The sequence below is a fragment of the Ostrea edulis genome, chromosome 6 (assembly GCF_947568905.1).
Source record: "Ostrea edulis chromosome 6, xbOstEdul1.1, whole genome shotgun sequence".
In the NCBI taxonomy this organism is placed as follows: domain Eukaryota; kingdom Metazoa; phylum Mollusca; class Bivalvia; order Ostreida; family Ostreidae; genus Ostrea; species Ostrea edulis.
Genome location: NC_079169.1, coordinates 42,026,075 through 42,048,416, shown reverse-complemented (window position 1 = coordinate 42,048,416; position 22,342 = coordinate 42,026,075). Strand labels below are relative to the sequence as shown.

Sequence of the window (22,342 nt, the reverse complement as noted above, 5' to 3'; positions counted from 1 at the left end):
GAAAAGTTTTCGCCGACGACAGACAACGAACAAATTTTGATCAGAAAAGCTCACTTAAACCAGGTGAGCTAAAAAAAAATATTTTTAAACAGGTATTATCAAATTGTCCCTGAAGTTGAATTTTGTTTATCTTGATGTCACGTTAACCTGGTTCAAAGATCTATTTCTTCGACTCGTGGGTGGGGGAAGGTGGCTCCAGACCTAAACAACTTGAGACGGTCTCTCATCTTGTTTCTAACTTCTTTGAGGGCCATCTCTGGATTTTTCTCTGGTACAGAGGCTTAAAAGATAGCATAATGAATTATTTGAGAGGTTGCATAACAGGTTTTGTAAATGAACATCATGCAAAATTTAAAATATCTATGTCTTGAACTTGTATATATGCACCTTCTGCATCGTCTTCCCTTTTATCTAAGCCATCTTTGGTCTCACGGGCGTTTTCCTGTCACACTGCATGATGTCGGTTCATCCACTGAAAACAGTGCCTTATTAAAAGTCACTTGATGATATTCTAAATTCATAACTATCTCTTCAAGTCCATGCTACAATGAAAGAGAACATGTACTAGATAAAAATATTGGAAACAGGATGATAATTTGTTAAGGTGTGACAATTCCACTAGACTACCAAAAAAGACGAATTATTACAAACCAAAAGTAAAAATACTAACCAGCAACGCCGTGTATTTTGAACAACTAGGCCTATCCCCCAGTTTCTGAGTGTAAGGTGAATCCTATATTCCTATCTGGAATCCATTCCATGCTTGATTGCATACTGATTCTGTTGAATGTTCTCCATCCTTGCGAATATTTCCCTGACTTCGCGCCCAGAAAGGAACATTGAAAAAAAAAGCGCTTTGATCACTTGCGTGAACGTCAGGTCGTACACTGACTGACTCGTCCCCAGGTCAACACGTAACCAAAAGACGATCAGTAAAAAGTTATACAATCGACCAGTGGAAACCCAGTGTACAAGACTTCATATATATACATATGATATATTTTATACATGATATATCTTATATCGAATTAGAACGGGGAGAAGAAAAAAACACGATAAGCTTCGTACATTGTACAAGTTGACCGAAACGACATCACCGGAAGTTACAACTTTCAAAGAAGTCATTTATGATTTAAAGATTTGTGAATGGAAATCAATAACATCGGAATGAAAAAGGACTACGGGGTAACGGATGACACTCTGTAAGTACCATATGCTTATTTTGTTTACGTTTGTAAATGATTACATGCATTGGAAAAATACATGCTTGATCGCTGGACCACTCGAAATTCCTCGATACAATCATTCTATTTACAGCTTAACATATCAAAACATACTACTCTTTTTTTTAACGTAAACCATTGACTGGTTCGATCTAGATGGAAAGGGTATAATCACCAGAACATTGTATCATGGATATCCATCATTATGATTCTGTTTCGATCAGTTGACCTTGTTCTGTAATTATTACTGCTTCGTAAAATAACTACGGACAGTACGGTTACAAAATTTAGCATGGCAAGCTGATTGTATCCATCAGTGATAATTTATTGCTATTTGCACCTCAAAACATTGATGTGTCAAAGAAACTTTTCTAAATATAAAATTTTTAATCAGTGTCTTGAAAATTAAGTTTCTTCATTAATAATTTGTAATTAATTATTATTGCAGGAGATTGAGAACCCAAAAGGTACATGCTGTGCAAAAAAGATGTAAACATGCGAATTCCTAAATGTACTAAATATTAAAACATCAACTGCAATCTTCAGTGGTGACATCCAAAAGTTGATATGCCATTGGTACTTCAAGTGATAAGACCGTGACATTGGAAAATCCTTTTAACTTATCATCACTTGAGCCTGAATTGCAATCCTTTTGATACAGACATTTTTTTAAGTTCAGTTTCGAACATTAATGCCGCTGTGTCATCTCTGGAAATGGAAAAGCCTACCACAGAATCTGATGAATTTTTGAAGATTCTTTCACAAAAAGGGATCTTCTTTATTTTGAAGAAGGTAGCCCAGGAACTGGAAATCTGTTATCAAAATGATCTTAATAATACACTGGACAATATTCTAACCTTAAAAAAAACATGACAAACCCGATTGAACTCCTGTGATGAAGCATCTCAAAACTCAAATTATGGTAGTCTTTCAAGTGACATTGAGGATTTCAATAGCGCATTTGACAGTAAAGTGATTTTTATTCAAGTTCAGATTGTTGTCATTATAAATTTATAAGAAGTGTTCTCATAGCCAACATTTTTCAAGTCTACTTTTGATGAAATATAGTCTTTTCTATTACAACTTATTATGACATGATTGTTGTTGTATACATAAATGTTCTTATCCACGAATCATTCACTGTTCTTAAAGGTTTTTTTTAGCCTGAACTATGTAGCAATGACATGTCAAGGTAATCCAGAAAATGTAAAATCTTTTCTTTGATATGACAAGGATTTAATTTTGTAACAATTAATATCTAAAAGTCCTGTAACCCTCATTAAAGTCCTTTATAATCTGACTTCACTGGTTGTAAGATTTTGAGGGTAATTGCAAGACTTCTCTCTTTGCATACTTTTAATACGAAGTCCTGGAAAGCAATGTAAAGTCTTGCATTATCTTGAATGTACAGTGGAACCCCGTTATTACGTTTTCCATTTTGTCACGATAAAATAACGTAATAACGGGGGCAACGTAATAAACGTTCCCAGTGAAATCCATTAAAAATATCATTTGGAAATTGTATATCGTCCGTTGGTACTCCGTGAAGGGGTGTGTGAATATATGTTTACTGTTTCTTTGTTTAAAAGACTATGATACTTTGTTTTATTTACATCTTATCTTTAATGTCCGTAATTCTTCATGTTCTTATCCCTTTTCTTTATTTCTGGTGTAGGATTCATAAGGATGTTTTGATAAACGTTGCTTTTCTGCATTCGTTTGGACCGCCATTTTGTTCAACTTTAAAACAATGCGTTCATGTAAATTTCTCTCAATAACTCGTTCCGGTTCGTATTCAACATTCGTATTAAAAAAAATAACAAAACATCGTTTTTATTAAGTTCGCGAATTACACAATACACAACGCAATAAAAAAAAATCCCATCCAAAAAACAACAAAACTATAGACACAAAACGCACACGATACCCAACACTTACACACTTTTCTCACCAACGATAAACACGGAGAACAATTTAAGCGCAATCCACATAAAAAAAATATATAATGATGCACGAAGATTTCATTTACAACGCTAAATGATAGCACTAAAATCACGTGCGCATCAGGGGATTTTAGAATATTCACAGAGGTAAATGCCGTGCACGAATCGGCCGATAACACAAGACAGTTTGGTCGGTGTATGTATGGACGAGATTTACGAACACCAAAGCTGCATGTCGAAACAACGGACAATTTTTTAATTGAACACTTCCTTTAGTCACCTATGTCCAAGAAGTTACCCAAGCGGTTTTAACATTGCTACGATAAATCTTGTCTTTCATGTTTGGTACCAAAGCTGTCCGTAAATAGAGTTTTAATAGCGAAGGTAATCACACAATGCTGAACACACAGGTAGTTGAGAAATTATTTCTTTGATTATCAAAATATGAAAAATGAAGTAACTTTCATAGAGTACAATTTCTAAATAAACATTATCTAATTGTTTATCACTGGCTTCGATACGGGGTATTCACCTGTATTGATGTCGCAAGATCTATCGAAGCGTGATCAGTCAAGCATCTCTAATCCCCAAACAGATCAGGAAATTTACGTGGTGACTGCCTCAGGCAGTCAAGGTGTGAATGGCTTATTATTTTGAGAATCACTATTGAATAATTAGGGGTTTATTACGTTTTCGTCGGAATTTTTACAACGTAATACCGAGTCCCGACATCTTAGGACAACGTAATAACGAGGTCTATTTTATATAGGTTTGTTAAGAAATGGTTTTGTGCTTTGAAATTCCAACGTAATATGCGGACTAACGTATTAAAGGGGGAACGTAATAACGGGGTTCCACTGTATCAAGTATGAGATTTTTAGGGAATTTCTGGGACGATGTTTTCATCTTCATTTTATAATAAAGTCCTGAAAAACACAAGAATGTCCTAGAAAAACCTGCTGCTATGAGAGTGGGACTTTGTAAGACATTTAGGTAATAAATATGTCCTAGAAATTCTTGCAAAGTCACTCTTGATGTAAGTGGGATATTCCAGGACAAATGCAGAAACATGAAGTCCTGTATTATCCCACTGCATTAGGACATGGGAGAAGTGGGACTTCACAAGGAAGTCCCAGGACTTCCAGGGATATCCTTCAATTAAGCAAAAAAGTGGGATTTATTTTCAGAGGGGATATTGCAGATTCAAGTTTGTTCAAATCATGGCCCCCGGGGATAGGATGGGGCCCCAAGGGGGATCAAAGTTTTGCACACAAATATATAGGGAAAAACTTTAAAAATCTTCTTCTCAAGAACCACTGAGCCAGAAAAGCTGATTTTTACATGAAAACTTTCTGAGATAGTGCAGATTCAAGTTTGTTCAAATCATGGCCCCCGTGGGTAGGATGGGGCCACAAGGGGGATCAAAGTTTTACATACAAATATATAGTTAAAATCTTTTTCTCAATAACCACTGAGTCAGAAAAGCTGATATTTACAAGAAAACTTTGTGACATAGTGCAGATTCAAGTTTGTTCAAATCATGGCCCCTGGGGGGTAGGATTGGGCCACAAATGGGGGAGGGGGGGGGTTCAAAGTTTTACATACAAATATAGGAAAAAGCTTTAAAAATCTTCTTCTCAAGAACCATTGGGCCAAAGAAGTTGACATTTACATGAAAGCTTTCTGACATAGTGTAGATTCAAGTTTGCAAAGGGTAGTTTGGGCCATAATAGGGACTAAGGTTTTACATGCAAATATATATGGAAAGTCTTCAGATATGGGCCAAGGTGACTCAGGTGAGCGATGTGGCCCATGGGCCTCTTGTTATATTTTTAACTTCTTCTCCAGAACCACTGGGCCAATTTCAACCAAACTTGGCCAAAAGCATCCTTGGGTTAAGGGCTTTCAAGTTTGTTCAAATGAAGGGTCATGTCCCTTTCAAAGGGGAGATAATCACAAAAATGCCAAAATAGGGTGGGGTCATTTAAAAATCTTCTCAACAAGAACCACTGGGCCAGAAAAGCTGAAATTTACATGAAAGCTTCCTGGTATAATGCAGATTCAAGTTTCTTCAAATCATGGCCTCTGGGGGTTGGATGCATGGGGCCACAGTAGGGGATCAAAGTTTTACATGCAAATATATATAGAAAATTTTAAAAAATCTTCTTCTCAAGAACCACTGAGTCAAAAAAGCTGAGATTTACATGAAAGCTTCCTGACATAATGCAGATTCAAGTTTGTTAAAATCATGGCCTCCGAGGGTTGGATTTGGCCAGAAAAGGGGATCAAAGTTTTACATGCAAATATATATGGAAAATCTTTAAAAATCTTCTCAAGAACCACTGAGTCAGAAAAGCTGAGATTTACATGAAAGCTTCCTGACTTAGGGCAGATTCAAGTTTGTTCAAATCATGGCCCCCAGGGGTTGGATGGGGCCACAATAGGGGATCAAAGTTCTACATACAAACATATAGGAGAAATCTTCTTCTCAAAACCACTGAGTCAGAAAAGCTTAGATTTACATGAAAGCTTCCTGACATAATGCAGATTCAAGTTTGTTAAAATCATGGCCCCCGGGGGCTGGATGGGGCCACAAGGGGGGATCAAAGTTTTGTATACAAATATATAGGGAAAATCTTTAAATATGAGCCAAGGTGACTCAGGTGAGCAATGTCGCTCTTGGGCCTCTTAATTCACTAAGTTATAGCCCTTGGACTTAGAAAAATAGCATTAATTATCAGTTTTCCGGATTTTTTGTTTTTGCTTGCAGCTATTCGTTTGATATTTGGTACATTGCTTTGCCTTCACAAGTTACAGGTTAAATTCGAATTTTGTCTCAGTCCATTGATTTTTCACGAAGTTAATGCCCTTGGAATTAAAAAAAATAACATGAATGATCAGTTTTCTAGACTTTTTTTTAATGTTCACTGCTTGCAGATATTCATTTGATATTCAGTATATCATGATGATTGCTTTGCCATAACAAGTTACAGATCTATTTTGAAGTTTTCCTTGTCTAGTCTTTGTACCTAAATAGTAGTTCATTTCCAACCATTCCTATCTTGGTTTCCCAATCTTCCCTTTTACCATAATCTTGGTCTCATAATGAACTTCGAATATTGTTGTGGTCCAATAATTTTTGCCTCCGGCAGAGGACTATGTATTGCTCTGCAATACTCTCAGAATCCTTGTTTGGTTTTTCTTGCAGATATTCATCTGATATTTGGTACATTGTTTTGCCATAGCAAGTTACAGATCAGGTTCAAATTTCATCTTGGTCCATTGATTTTTCATTAAGTTATGGCCCTTGGACTTAGAAAAATGGCATGAATTTTTTACATCCAAGTTTCTTCTCTCTGTAGATAAGAGTACTACACTCATTAAAACTTCTAGCATAGTAATACAACAATATAGTAAATTATTCATTATCACCTACATGTCACAGTTTATTGTCCCCCACCGCAACTCGGAAGGGGACATAGAAATACCGGTGTCCAACCGTCCGTCCCACTTCACTTTGTGGACGCAACTCTTCAGAAACCGCTCTACAGATTTGTTCATATTTTGTTGTATTGTTGGTCACCATGTCTAGTTGATCATATTTCGCTGCCAATTTGATTTGACAAATTTTACAGGAGTTATGGGACTTTGTTGAATTTGAATGTGCTACACTATAGGAACACTTTGTGGACGCAACTCCTCAGAAACCGTTCAACGGATTTTGTTCATGATTTCGCGGATTGTTAGTCACCATGTGTAGTTAATCATATTATGCCGCCATTTTGATTCGACACAAATTTTACAGGAGTTATGGGACTTTGTTGAATTTGTACATAGTACACTATAGGAACACTTTGTGGACGCAACTCCTCCGAAATTACTCACCAGATTTCATTCAAATTTTGTAGGATTTTTAGTCACCATGTGTAGTTGATCATATTGTGCCGTGATTTTGATTCGACAAATTTTAGAGGAGTTATGGGATTTTTGTGATGCAACTTTTTTTGTGGTGGTGGGGGACATGGCTACATGTAGAAATCTTGTTGACTTGGTTAAAGACCTAAACTTGTCTTTAAATTTGTCTTTTTTCCTGTTCTAGTCTCTACTTGAATAGTAGTTTATTTCCTATCCTGGTTCCCCAATTTTTCCTTTTACCATAACCTACATAATGAACTTTAAATAATGTTGTGGTACAGTAATTTTTGCAACCGGTAGGGGACTATATATTGCCATGCAATACTCTCAGAATGCTTGTTAATTTTGATTTCTCTTTTTCTCAACAGTAAGCATCAAGAATATGAACAAAAACTGCTGGAGCAGTACATGAATTCCCAGAACACAGCCAACAACCAGTTAAATTGTAGTAAATCTATTCCCATACAGTAAGTATTATGATGATTTATAGCGAACTCGGGATATATTGCAGTTCAACAAAAAATATGATTATTACCAAAGTTCAATATCAATGAAGATGCCCCTCAGACTTCTGTATTTCGCCACCTGTTATTATACCCCCCCCCCCCCCCCCCCCCCCCCCCCCCCCCCCCCGCAAACAAAGTTTGGGGAGTATGTTGGAATCACCTTGTCTGTCCGTCTGTCTATAGACATCATTTGTCCATACGATATCTTTAAAGGTACATGGACATGATTTAAGCTGAGTAGATGTGTTTTGATTTGAGCTGAGTAAACGCAGGTGACCTATTGCAATTGCTTTTCGTCCGTCGTGCGTTAACAATTGAACATTTTTAACTTCTTGATAACTACCATCCAATTCTTTTCAAATTCGGTATGAAGCATCATTGGGACAAGGGGGACATAAATTGTAAATTTCAGGACTCCAGCACCCTTGGGGCCCTAGGGGCGGGGCAAAAACTGCCCAAAATTGACCAATTTTCAAAAATCTTCTTACACACGTGTAAGAAAAACTAAATGCATGGTGATGTAGAGAAGGAAGGCCACTACCAAAATTGTAAATTTCATGATCCCCGGGGTAGAGGTTCTGACCCTAAGGCGGGGCCAAACTTGGTTTATAGTGTTTATGTGTAAAACACTTAAATAACATCTTCTTTAGTGCTATTGATACTAAATTGAAAGTAAGTAGATATTTAGAAAGAACAGGTAGTCCTCCTTTACCAAAATTGTAAATTTGATGATCCCAGGGGTAGCTGTTTTGGTATCGGGGTGGGGCCAAAATGGTCAGTTATCAAATGTGTGAACAATAGACATTTTTAACTTCTTCTTGATAACTATCATTCCAATTCTTTTCAAATCTGGTATGAAACATATTTGAAACAAAGGGAACATAAATTGTAAATTTCAGGATTCTTGCACCCCTCCATTTTTCATTGATACCCTTACACATACTCGTAATTATGTGGGTGATTGATCCTTATTTAGAGACAATTACAGGTCCCTAACCTTTGCTATGTTAATTCTCACACCCCAAGCCACCAGTTACATGTCTCCCAAGGAAAAAAAATCTTAAAAACACAAGCCATTTAATTAGTGTACTTGACCAGGTAACATGCTGAGGGGCATGCAGTCTGTGTTGGTAGCTGAGATCTGCTAGTGTACAGAGTCAATCTGAGTGTGTTGAAGGGTGAATTCTCACCTGTGAACCTTTTTTATCTGAATACACAATAAATTAGGCAGTCAGTGGGTGTGAAGTTGTAGGGATGGAGATCGATTTTGTATATTACAGAGCTCTTCAACTATTAGAATAGCTGAATTTAGAAATTTTGCTTATTGGAATATCAGAAAAAAATATAAAGGAATATGTAGAAAATGGGTCATTGCAGCGATATTATATCAGATTGACTGAAATATACGATTATGCGATATTTGATTAAGTGGAACCCACTATACTTGATATCTTGCATTTAACTTTCCATGAAAATAAATGATAATGCGATTCTTGAACTGATATTCCATACATGCCAACTTTTAAAAATCCCCATGGGGGATTTTGCGCTCGACGACCTTTATTCAACGCTCAAAATTCACGACATTTTACCATGCCTTTTCAAATAAAATATCAATCTAATCATTGTACATGTATCATATATTAACACAACATCAAGTGTGTTTGACCATTAACTTTAACAAAACTAAAAAAAAAACAAACAAAAAACCCCTTTAAAATAAATATTTTATTAAAATATTCAGCAAAAAATCCTCTCCAACAACAAGTCACATACATATTATCAAATAATACTTAAAGTTGCATCCTTTTACACCATATAAACATTGGCTGGTCTATATATCTAAATTTAAATTAAAGCTCATGCATTTAGGTACGACTACAGAGGCGATCTTGCTTGTCTGTAAACATGGGCTTGCAGAGTCTGGTGGAACAATCTGCATTGCAACCAGAAAAGGAGTGATCTGCCCTGCTATGAAGTTGGCGAACAAAACCTTTGCACCCATGACATCTGAAATAATTACCAGTAAAAAAAAACATCAATTTGAAAATATACGTTTTTACTTGTAAATTTTGCTAATATAAAATTCAGTACAGACTTGTGCGAATTACGCATCACAAAGTATTGAATACTACACTATTATAGACTATATAATACATTGCTATAGACAGATAGATTCGGATAGCCTATATTATTATAGTTGGAAAATATATTATATTTGACGTACCTTATTGCATTTTTTGGATGCTGTCAGCGAGAGGCAAAAATCGGGAATGTCCGATTGATTGGTGGTGACACTATCATCGTTGTCAATCCTCCATTCATGTTTGTGTAAAGGATATGTCAATTTGAAATCCGTCTTCCCAATTAATTACTATCAAAACGTGCTTCGCACTGTCCAATAAGCACCCCAACACAGGCAGACCAGGTAAATTACACCACCCCGATACCATGCGACACAGGTAAACAGCAATGGCTGACTATTGTCCCGATTTCTGATTGGCCAGTTCAGAAATGACGCGGGATTTCAAATTCCGGTTGGAAATGGGGGTTTGTTGTCGTAAAATGGGAGATATTTTTAGAAAATCTGGATTTCGGGGTATATTTGCAATCTTTATCGGGATTTGCCTTTTCAACTGCTTCAAATCGGGAGAATCCCGCACTAATCGGGAAAGTTGGCATGTATGATATTCTAACAGAATTCTGATGAAAATATATCTGAAATGAATTAACGAAATCTATATTTGCTTTGTGTGAATAAATAAACAACGAATGAGTTGACATCATTTACATATACTCACAAGGTACATTTTTGTGGGAATACTTCATGTAAACAGAATGAAGAAAGAGGCGATCAAGATATTTGAAGACTTCAAGAGAATAATATGTATCGTTACCTGCTACATATTGTGTCCAGGCTGTTACTGTTTTTAGGTCACCTGAGTTTACTCGAATGACCTATTGCAATTGGTTGTCGTCTGTCGTGCGTTAACAATTGAACATTTTTAACTTCTTGATAATTGCTATTCCTATTCTTTTCAAATTTGGTGTGAAGAATCTTTGGGACAAGGGGGACATAGATTGTAAACTTCAGGACTCCAGCACCCCTGGGGCCCTAGGGCGGGGCAAAGACTGCCCAAAATCTACCAATTTTCTAAAATCTTCTGAAGAACAAGGGGAATGAATTGTAAATTTCAGGATTCTTGCACCCCTGGGACCTTAAATCTGGGTCAGGGCAAAAATTGTCCAAATTTGACCAATTTTAAAAAATCTTCATGATCCCCAGAGTAGGTGTTCTGACCCCAGGGTGGGGCCAAGCGTACTATATAGTGTTTATGTGTAAAACAGTTAAATAACATCTTTAGTGTTATTGATACTAAATTGAAACTAAATGGATATTTAGAAAGAGCAAAATTGTGAATTTGATGATCCCCAGAGTAAGGGTTCTGACTCCAGGGTGAGGCCAAACTTAGTATATAGTATTTATGTGTAAGTTTACTGATTCTGTATAAAAACTAAATGCCTACTTAGGAATAGCAGATAATGATGTATAAAAAATTGTGAAATTCACAACCCAGGGTTTTGACTCTAGGATCGGTCCAAATTAGTCATATTTATGCCCCCCTTCAAAGAAGAGGGGCATATTGGTTTGCACCTGTAGGTCGGTCGGTTGGTCCGTCTGTTGGTCAGTAGACCACATGTTGTCCGCTCAATATCTTGAGAACCATTCACTTGATCTTAATGATATTTCATATGTGGGTTGGTAATGAAATGAAGAGACCCCTATTGTTTTTCAGGTCAAAAGGTTAAAGGTCAAGGGTCAATCTACTCTGGACATAGGAATATACTGTCTGCTCAATATCTCGAGAACCCTTTGCTTGACAGACTTCAAACTTGGTACACTGATACATCCTAAGGAGTAGATGACCCCTATTGATTTTGAGGTCACCTGGTCAAAGGTCAAGGGTCAAACTGGACATAGGAATATATTGACCACTCAATGTCTCGAGAATCCTTTGCTTGACAGACATCAAACTTGGTACACTGGTATATCTTTAGAAGAAGATGACCCCTATTGATTTTGAGATCACATGGTCAAAGGTCAAGGGTCAAACTGGACATTGGAATATACTGTCTGTTCAATATCTTGAGAACCCTTTGCTTGACAGACATCAAACTTGGTACACTGGTACATCATCAGGAGAAGATGACACCTATTGATTTTGAGGTCACACAGTCAAAGGTCAAGGGTCGAACTGGACATAGGAATATACTGTCCGTTCAATATCTTGAGAACCATTTGCTTGACAGACATCAAACTTGGTACACTGGTACATCTTCAGGAGAAGATAACCCCTATTGATTTTCAGATCACATGGTCAAAGGTCAAGGGTCAAACTGGACATTGAAATATACTGTCTGCTCAGTATCTTGAGAACCCTTTGCTTGACAGACATTAAACTTGGTACATTGGTAGATCATCAGATGGCACCTATTGATTTTGAGGTCACATGGTCAAGGGTGAAACTGGACATAGGAATATACTGTCTGCTCAATATCTTGAGATTTTAAGGAGAAGATAACCCCTATTGAATTTGAGGTCACATGGTCAAATGTCAAAGGTCAAACTGGACATTCAATATCTTGAGAAACCTTTGCTTGACAGACATCAAACTTGGTACATCTTCAGGAGTTGATGACCCCTATTGATTTTTAGTTCACATGTTTAATCCACTCTTGACATAGGAAGATATCGTCTGCTCAGTATTTTGAATTGATGATACTACTCTCAATTACTACTCCCTTTTCAATTTTGCACCATGGGGGACATATGTGTTTTACAAACATCTCTTGATTACCTTTTATTTAAATTTAGTATAATGAATACCACTTACCTATATCATACACAGGTTTACAATTAGATAACTTACAAAATAATCATATAGTTTTAATATAACATATTTTATTATGTAGTCTTTCATAATTATGGGCAAATGCCCATAATTATGAAAGACTTTTATGTTTTAAGGAATGTATGATTAAAAATAAATATCAATAATAAATAATTTTTGGTGACTTTTCACATACAATTGCAGTCTATCTCATTTTTACAAAAATCTTGGGGGTATATTACTATGTGTTTTAGAGTTAGCATATTTAGATAGTTCCTGGTTGTTGCAAGTAAAAATGTAAAGTCAGCTCTCTTGTGCATGTATTACAGTAATTTGTATAAATGTGCATTAGAATATTACTGTAGCAAAGAAGGAGAGAAATATCTTTGGAACAGTTGGGTATTAAACCCGGGGCCCTTGTATTACCTGTTAGGTGTAACCACTGAGCTACCTAGCCCGATATACAAAGCATGGTAATATTACTTAAATTTAAAATTCAACCTATTTTGAAAAGAAAAGAAAATGATTTTAGAAAAAATGTCAGAAACTTTGCTTATGTCCTTAAGAACACATCTTGTTCTATACTGCTGCTGAATATTAGAATTTGGCTTAAATATTCAGAACAGGAAAATTTTTAATAGATTTCATAGCCCATGGGGTTGGTGATAACTTTTAACTAATGCTCAGGTGACTGTTAGGACTCATGAGCCTCTTGTTGAATGTTTTTTTCTGGCAAGTCTAAGCTCATTTAAATCAACTGCAGAATCTTATAAGCGAGGAGTGTAAATTAAAAGTATATACTATCAATTTTAGGAAGAAAACTTCTTCCCCATTAACAGTTACCACACCTTCAGAGACGCCTCCCACGCCTGTACAAACACATTCTCCTCAGAGTGCAACACCGCCTACCAATTCATCTCCACCCAACTCATCAAACAGAGAGGCGTGGCCATGTCTACAGCAGGGCAAAATAGAGGGCAGTCGACCTAACCACAAACCAGAAACCTGTAAACCAAACGTTATACTTCTAACAGATGCAGATAATAGGTAAATGAATGGAGTGTGGAGCTCAGTGGAGTCAGAATTTCAAATCTCAACATGGTTACTTAATCTATATTGTGTCCTTTGACAAAGCACCTTGCATTATTTCAGCTCACCCTGATGTACATTTGAACCAGTCAGGCCCAATGTTTCCAGCTTTGCATTTTAACCATATTTTTAAAACATTTTTGTTATGCAATCCTTTGTCTTTTTAGGCATTTATATAAAAGAAAGTCCACTTGTAGTGAAAAGGTTACCTGTAGGTGTCCAATAAGTTGACAATTGCTGTCCATTATTTTTATATGCCCGTCTTTAGATGGGACGTATTATGGTACAGCAATGTCTGTACGTACGTATGTACGTACATCCGTCTGTCCGTTCGGGGTTTTCTCTTTATAATTTCATATCCCTTTCACATATCATGCTGAAACTTGCTGTGTAGCTTCTTTGTGGGTCACTCTAGATCATACTGCAATTTTGATCCATTTCGACCTTTTTTCCAGGAGTTTTGCCCCTTTATTTGGAAATAACTATTATATGAAGGGTACATAATTTGTTGGCCCTACTCCCACAGTTTTCAAGTGAGGACCTTCTTATTTTGTGGAGTGTTTGTATGGGTATTGAAGATGTGCATGTGGGATGGATTTTGATTTTCTACAATTTTTGAGAAAATTACAGGTTGTTGAACTTAGTCTATTTGGAAATTAATATTCTATGGAGGTGCATAATTTGTCGGCCCTACTCCTCCCACAGTTTTCAAGTGAGGACCATCTTATTTTGTGGAGTGTTTGTATGGGTATTGAAGATGTGCATCTGGGGAAGGATTTTGATTTTCTTCCATTTTTGAAAAAATTACAGGTTGTTGAACTTGGTCCATTTTGAGGAAATCTCGATTTTTAAGCTAAGACCCTTTGTTCTTATGAAAGTTTGTCACAGCCTCATGATGGCTGATACTACCTGAAGCAAAGTTATACAAATTATAGCGCAAGAAAAACACCCTATGTAAGCATTTCACAGACGTATTATGTACCGTTTGCGGTACTCTTGTTAAGAATGGACAGACACTGTCCATTCTTAAAAATAATGGACAGTAATTGTCAACTTATTGGACAGTGCCAGGTAAACCCCATAACTTATTAGATAGGCCAAAAATTAGGGCTGAAATGATTCGCCCCCTTCACGATACGATACATATTGCAATACTTCTGCCATGATTCAATATTTTCAATACGATACAATTTACAGAAGAAACCAATAATAACATCCAAGAAAAAATTAATTACCAAGAATCAAAATCTTAATTTTAAAAGCAAAATATTTCCAAACTGCCAAACAGTAAGACACCTGTTGGCTCTGTAGTTTGTTATTATTTTCATAAACCTCAAGGCAAACAACGTCTGAACTTTATTATGCCCCCTTCAAAGAAGAGGGGCATATTGGTTTGCACCTGTCGGTCGGTAGACCACATGTTGTCCACTCAATATCTTGAGAACCATTCACTTGATGATAATGATATTTCATATGTGGGTTGGTTATGAGTAGAAGAGGACCCCTATTGTTTTTCAGGTCAAAGGGTCAAGGGTCAATCTACTCTGGACATAGGAATATAATGTCTGCTCTATATCTTGAGAACCCTTTCCTTGAAAAACATCAAACTTGGCACACTGGTGCATCCTAAGGAGTAGATGACCCCTATTGATTTTGAGGTCATATGATCAAAGGTCAAGGGTCAAACTGGGCATAGGAATATACTGACCATTCAATGTCTAGAGAACCCTTTGCTTGACAGATATCAAACTTGGTACACTGGTACGTCTTCAGGAGAAGATGATCCCTATTGATTTTGAGGTCACATGTTCAAAGGTCAAGGGTCAACCTGGACATTGGAATATACTGTCCGCTCAATATCTTGAGAACCCTTTGCTTGACAGACATCAAACTTTAGTACAGTCACTGTGGTGTATATTCAGGAGGAGATGACTCCTATTGATTTTGAGGTCACATGGTCAAAGGTCAAACTGGACATAATAATATACTGTCCACTCAATATCTTGATAACCCTTTGGCTTGACAGACATCAAACTTAGTACACTGGTACATCTTAAGGAGAAGATGACCCATATTGATTTTGAGGTCAAAAGTCAATTGTTTAACTGGACATAGTAATATATTGTCTCCTACATTTTAAGAATTGTTTGCTTGATTGACACCAAACTTGGTACACTGGTACAGCATACGGAGTAGATGACCCCTATTGATTTTTAGGTCACATGGTCAATTCACTCTTGACATAGGAAGATATTGTCTGCTCAGTATTTTGAATTGATGATACTACTATCAATTAAATGATGTGTGTGTATAACCCTTTTGAATTTTGCACCATGGGGGCATATGTGTTTTACAAACATCTCTTATCTAGTCCCATTCAGATTGCAGCACTTAGTTTGCAAAAATAAAAATTAAGCTATTGTTCTGAAATTTTCAAATTGGTATGCTTGTTCCCCTCATAACTGTGCATATATTGACCATATCTATTCTAGATATAAATTCTCATGAAGTTTTAATTTTGGCTCCAAAAATTGAAGCAGGGCTAAATTTGTATTTCAAACTAGAGATTGGCAGTTTGTTGGTGTGATTATCTTTTGTTTTTGTTTACACCGGATGTTGACTCACATATTGCACAAACATGCTTGTCTAGTTCTAAATAAGAGGGATTGCACCAAAGAAACATGTAATCAATCATGTAACAACGTGGGGGGAAATCCAGATTTTATTTTTTAATTATATATAATCACATTCCTTTAAAAAATTGGTTAACTTTATAAAGATAACTCACTAGGATTGTTCAGTCGTTCACTGTTTTAGTGTTTTGCAGGATAACCGGTAGTTTTTTCTCGAATAATGTCAAGCATGATGTTTGTCTGATTAAGCAACAATCTCATTGGCCAGTTGTGTAACTCCCATTGTCTCTCACCAATAATGACAAATGTCCAACTGATCAGCCATCACTCTAAAAGTACTCTCAATCTGGACTCTTACGTGTGAACATTACAATGTCAGAAGAGACAATCACAGATAGTAGGTCTCCAAATATTAAAATGGACAAAGTGTTTCTTAATAATCCTTCAATGCACATGTCCTCCATTGCACAGCTACACTTTCCCCCAAATTCTTCTCATAATTGAAAGGTACCAAGAGGAAAATCATAAGTATTGGTATATCATATATACCAATATTTGTGTATATTATCTAAAAACTACATCTTTAAAAGACATGGATAAAACAACAAATTCATTTTGTAGTTCCTAGGGTGAAGTTTTGTTAAAGTATGAACATATCCTTTCAGTGTCTCACAGATGGAGCAGAGTGGTAGAAAAATGCGGGTAAACTTTAGTTATTTTGATATAATCATGCCAGTGTATCGTCTGCTACAGAGCACGTGTAGAGACAAGCATCAGGCTGCTGCCTCCTCTGATAACACTGCCAAGCCCTGCCCTCTTGCCATATATGCATAATTGCTGTAGGGGTGTAAATTTTTCTAGGTTACTTCTGGCCTTTAAAGTGATAATGTCCTACGAACCCGGTTTGAGTGTGGTGAGGGCCTGTACCGAGACACAGATTATTTTAACTAGTGACTTTATACCACAGCAGTACATGTCATATAAATGTAGTTGAATACATGTACGTACATCTCTGCCGTCAAAAATCCGAACAGAGAATAGAACAATATGAGAAATTGTTAGACACTTTTGATACAGTGAAACTTCTCCAAAACCGGCCTCTCAGAAAACCGGTTCTCCCTGAATATCGGCTGATTTTCAAAGTCCCGGCAGAAATCTTAACATTTCCTTACAAAGAAAGTCTTACAAAACCAGACATCGACCACTTTTTAAAGTACATTTGTTAACAAACATGTGTCATTTACCCTTATCATACTGGCCACTATTTGAAGACCAGAAAATTTTGGCCAGCGGTTGATCAAGTCCAGGTGTGTAAATTGACTGACCAACAGGCCAGGTGGGAAATTATCCATGAGAGGTGTAAAAAAGAATGCTGGACAGTGGACAACTCGCCCCCAAGACAACTCGCCCTCAAGAAAAGTCGCACCCTCTTAGGACAACTCGCCCTCTCTCAGGACAAGTCGCCCCCTTTTCTTGAGACAACTCGCCCCCAATATTATATATAAATATATTGTCACATTTTATTTTTATTTTGTGTGTGTGTGTGTTATTTACACTTTTAACCCTATAAAGATGTCTTTTTATTTCATACCTTAACACGAATGGTAAATTCTAATAGAATTATACACAGATTTGATTATTGCATTTCAGAAAAAGTTATATTTTTCATAAATCAATTGGCAAGGTAATTGATTAAATGTCTCCAATACTGAGAAAATTTTGGGGTTTTGGGGGGGGGGGGGGGGGATGTGAGTGGGTTTTTAGCTCACCTGAGCTGAAGGCTCAGGTGAGCTTTTCTGATCACATTTTGTCCGGCGTCCGTCTGTCTGTCTGTCTGTCCATCTGTCTGTAAACTTTTCACATTTTCATCTTCTTATCATGAACCACTGAGCCAATTTCAACCAAACATGGCCAAAAGCATCCTTGGGTGAAGGGCTTTCAAGTTTGTTCAAACGAAGGGTCATGTCCCTTTCAAAGGACAGCTGTTTACCCTGCTGTGGTCATTTGTTTAACATTTAAAGTCTTATTCATTTTCGTGTTATCATCTCCACCTTAATGTCAATTCTTAACCAGAGAACCGACTGGTAATTAAATTGGCCGTATTATTGTGTATAATGTATATATGAATACATCAATTGTTTGTTTTTGCGGCCAAACTCGTTGATTACAAAATTTTGATTTGATGTGTTTGATTTTAGTTCGAATATTTCATAAACAATGTGGTCGGTCACCATTGATATGGACATAGCAATTTTAATAAATAATTTTCTTTGAAGTTCGGTGTGCAACAGTATAAAAATGCTAATCTCATAAGACTATGCACCCCATTCTATTTTGACACTAAACTTGTAGCTTCTGACCCTAGTCAGTCTGAAATTAAAAACATAACTATGTTTGGCTTTACTGTCAACCCCACCTGCTCAAACATCTGATTCTGTCCAAATTCCAAAATCTTCCATACAAAAACGGAAATTTAATAGGGAATGGTTGAGATACGACTGTAAATTGGGCTTGATGTTTTGTGACATTTGCATTTCGGGCAATGTACACAATGTTTTCACTGAGGGGTGTAGCATCATGAAGTTTATATTTATATGATTTATTATCTGAATTTTGATTTCCATAATAGAATTTATCAAACAAAAAAACTTCTTATTATTTCAGAAAGAAGTGTTTAGGTATGGTAGCTGGATATGATTAAGTAATGTAACTGATTCAAAATGCTAAAATAAGTGTAATGAATAAAATAATATATAATATGATGGAAATAATTGTAAAGCATGCGATTATTTGTGCCGCGCCGCTCCCCGAAAAAGTGGCGAAAGGGAATTCTGGTCCAGTGGGAGCACTGGTAGCATTTTTAGCTCACCTGAGCTGAAAGCTCAAGCTTTTCTGATCACCCGTATTCCGGCGTCCGTCTGTCTGTCCGTCCGTCCGTCTGTAAACTTTTCACATTTTCAACTTCTTCTCAACAACCACTGGGCCAATTTCAACCAAAGTTGGCACACAACATCCTTAGGTAAAGGAAATTCTAAATTGTTAAAATAAAGGGCCAGGCCACCTTCCAAGGGGAGATAATCAAGAAAAGGTAAAAATAGGGTAGGGTCATTAAAAAATCTTATTCTCAAGAACCACTGAGCCAGAAAAGCTGAGATTTATATGAAAGCTTCCTTATATAATGCAAATTCTAAATTGTTAATATCATGGCCCCCGGGGGTCGGATGGGGCCACAATAGGGGATCAAAGTTTTACATACAAATATATAGGGAAAATCTTTAAAAATCTTCTTCTCAAGAACCACTAAGCCAGAAAAGCTGAGATTTATATGAAAGCTTCCTTATATAATGCAGATTCTAAATTGTTAAAATCATGGCCCCCGGGGGTCGGATGGGGCCACAATAGGGGATCAAAGTTTTACATACAAATATATAGGGAAAATCTTTTAAAATCTTCTTCTCAAGAACCATTGGGCCAAAGAAGTTCACATTTACATGAAAGCTTTCTGACATAGTGTAGATTCAAGTTTGCAAAAACCATGGACTCCAGGGGAAGGTTTGGGGCCATAATAGGGACTACGGTTTTACATGCAAATAGATATGGAAAATCTTCTGATATGGACCAAGGTGACTCAGGTGAGCGATGTGGCCCATGGGCCTCTTGTTTTGTTTGGAATCAATAAATCAACATTTAGAGTAATGAAAAAATGCAAATTAGTTAAGGATTTCCATATTAATTTTCATTACAGACGCTACTGAAGTCATGTACCCCTATGTAAATTTTTATGAAATTCATTGGAAACAGTTATTTGTCGTTAATTATTTTCAAATAAAAACAACAAGAAAATTGTTTAATTGCATTTATTTATCAAGAAACATGTCAATAACTAAAACACATGTCATTTTCAATATGTTCATCAAGTTTTAGAATAATAAGTGCAAAATTACTGAATTAGCGTTATTCTCCAAAATGTTAAAAAACGAATAAATGTGGACTCAATTTCCTTATAGCATGGTTTACATATTATTTTTATGCCCCAGAGATCGAAGATCGGGGGGCATATTGTTTTTGTCCTGTCTGTCATTCTGTAAATCTGTAATTCTGTCTGAAACTTTAACCTTGCTAATAACTTTTGAACAGTAAGTGATAGAGCTTTGATATTTCACATGAGTATTCCTTGTGACAAGACCTTTCCGTGGGTACCAACATTTTTGACCCCGTGACCTTGACCTTGGAGTTTGACCTACTTTTTGAAAACTTTAACCTTGCTAATAACTTTTGAACAATAAGTGATAGAGCTTTGATATTTCACATGAGTGTTCCTTGTGACAAGACCTTTCCGTTGGTATTAAACCTTTTGACCTTGACATTTAACTTTTAATTTTTTTTTACATTGGTCATAACTTCTAAATGGTAAATATTAGAGCTTTCATATTATACATGAGCATTTCTTTTGACAAGATCTTTTTACTGGTACCAAGATATTTGCCCTTGTGACCTTTGCCATCTTCGGAATTGGCCATTATCGGGGGCATTTGTGTTTCACAAACACATCTTGTTTCTGTTTATATTAGTAAGTGTACATCTATTACAGTTATTTATGAAAAAAAATCCATACCTTTCCTTAATAATTTCAAATTTATAGCTTCTAGAGTATGTATACCCCCATAAAAAACTGAAGTCTGGCACCAGACAGCTGAGCTATTCAAAATCACTCATGGATTAAAATTTTATGTCATTTCACGAAAAGACAAAGATAATGATTCCTTATCACCTTGGTAAAATGTTTGTGAAAAATAAAGGAAATCTATCGCATAATGGACTTGATAAATAATTTATTGAAAACGGAGTTACTGTCCTTGGATTCAATATTTTGAAACATATCATTGACTATTCAAATATAACTAAGACTTTTGAAATATTTTTTAGCTGACAATTTTTTTGAAAATAACTATTGAAAAAGACTCCAACAAAATTTATGTTCCAGTCATTAAATCATTGACTTTACAAAATCTTATGACGTCACAGGAGTGTGGAACTACGTTAAGATGTATTGGATGAAACAGAAACTGCAATATCATGCAAATTAGGAACTTTTTGATTATCATCCCTTCCGCCACAAAATATAGTCCCTGCCAAACCCTTTCAAAATTTGAATTGACACCCAATTTTTCAACTGGATAGGTATAAGTAATAGATGTGTAATGTGTTTGCACCAATGGGATCAGTATTGAATCAGTTAATACTTGGTTGTAGTTGTGCTCAGAAACCAAGTTCCTTAAATGATTTTTTTTTTACAAAAAATCTTGAATTTATTACATTTGACCAAGACTTTTTGATAGAGATTTTCATAAAAAAAAAAAATTGTTCATCGGACGTGTCTCGATAATACAATGGATAATAGCTATGTATAAGTTATGACTAGTATATTCCATGCAAACTCCGGAGGTTCTTTGCCACAATAGAATTATGGTTAGCTAGTCATCCCTCTAAACCGGTCATATTTTTTTTTCGGTTCGAGAGCCAGCGGGTTTAGAGAAGTTTCACTGCATGTTCAGTTAATTTAAATCATAACCCCATGCACAGGGGCTAAGCCCGTTTTGACCCAAAACTCATTGTAACCATAAATATAGATATTTATGGTTACAATGAGTTTCAGGTCTAAACGGGCTTGACCCGAAACTCATTGTAACCATAAATATAGATATTTATGGTTACAATGAGTTTCGGGTCAAAACGGGCTTAGCCCCTGTGACCCCATGGGACTAGGTTAGGGTTATAATATGGTGTGGGTATTTGTCATGTGATTAAAGAGGATAAAATTGTTTTGAAATCTTGTGAAGGACAGCAGGCCAAGGTGACCCTGGTGAGTGCTGTGGTCCATGGGCCTCTTATTTTGGTACTATAGAATAATGAATTTCAACTAAAGGAGTTATAAAGGTGGTTTTGTGGTTACCAATTCTGATTTCATGGTTGGGTGGTAGAAAGAATTTCTGGTTGCATGAGTGGTGGTTTATTAAAATTCCTCACAAAAAACAACATGTCCTTTCAGTGTTTTTGCTTGAGTAGCCCCAATATTAGAGCTGGAAAAAAATAACCAATTTGTTTGCATTGACTGCTATTATGTTAAAGATGATTAGTGTG

At 36.2% G+C, this 22,342-nt stretch overlaps 1 protein-coding gene and 2 long non-coding RNA genes across 6 annotated transcripts in view; 2 read left to right on the top strand and 1 right to left on the bottom strand.

Moving 5' to 3' along the window:
* The window catches only part of LOC125683151 (CCR4-NOT transcription complex subunit 4-like), a 182,787-nt gene that overhangs the window by 84,966 nt on the left and 75,479 nt on the right, over positions 1-22,342 (top strand). For all 4 annotated transcript variants that reach the window (XM_056139605.1, XM_048923989.2, XM_048923990.2 and 1 more), the window contains exons 10-11: positions 7,450-7,548; positions 13,293-13,526. In XM_056139605.1, the coding sequence (XP_055995580.1) occupies positions 7,450-7,548; positions 13,293-13,526 (333 nt within the window). The remainder of the gene's footprint in view (positions 1-7,449; positions 7,549-13,292; positions 13,527-22,342) is intronic.
* LOC130046788 (uncharacterized) lies at positions 188-1,005 on the bottom strand. The gene is made up of 2 exons (XR_008795797.1): positions 388-1,005; positions 188-280 (listed from the first exon to the last, which is right to left on the bottom strand). It is a non-coding gene; the product is annotated as an uncharacterized LOC130046788 (long non-coding RNA).
* On the top strand, positions 961-2,523 carry LOC125683183 (uncharacterized). Its single transcript, XR_007372807.2, has 2 exons — positions 961-1,202; positions 1,672-2,523. It is a non-coding gene; the product is annotated as an uncharacterized LOC125683183 (long non-coding RNA).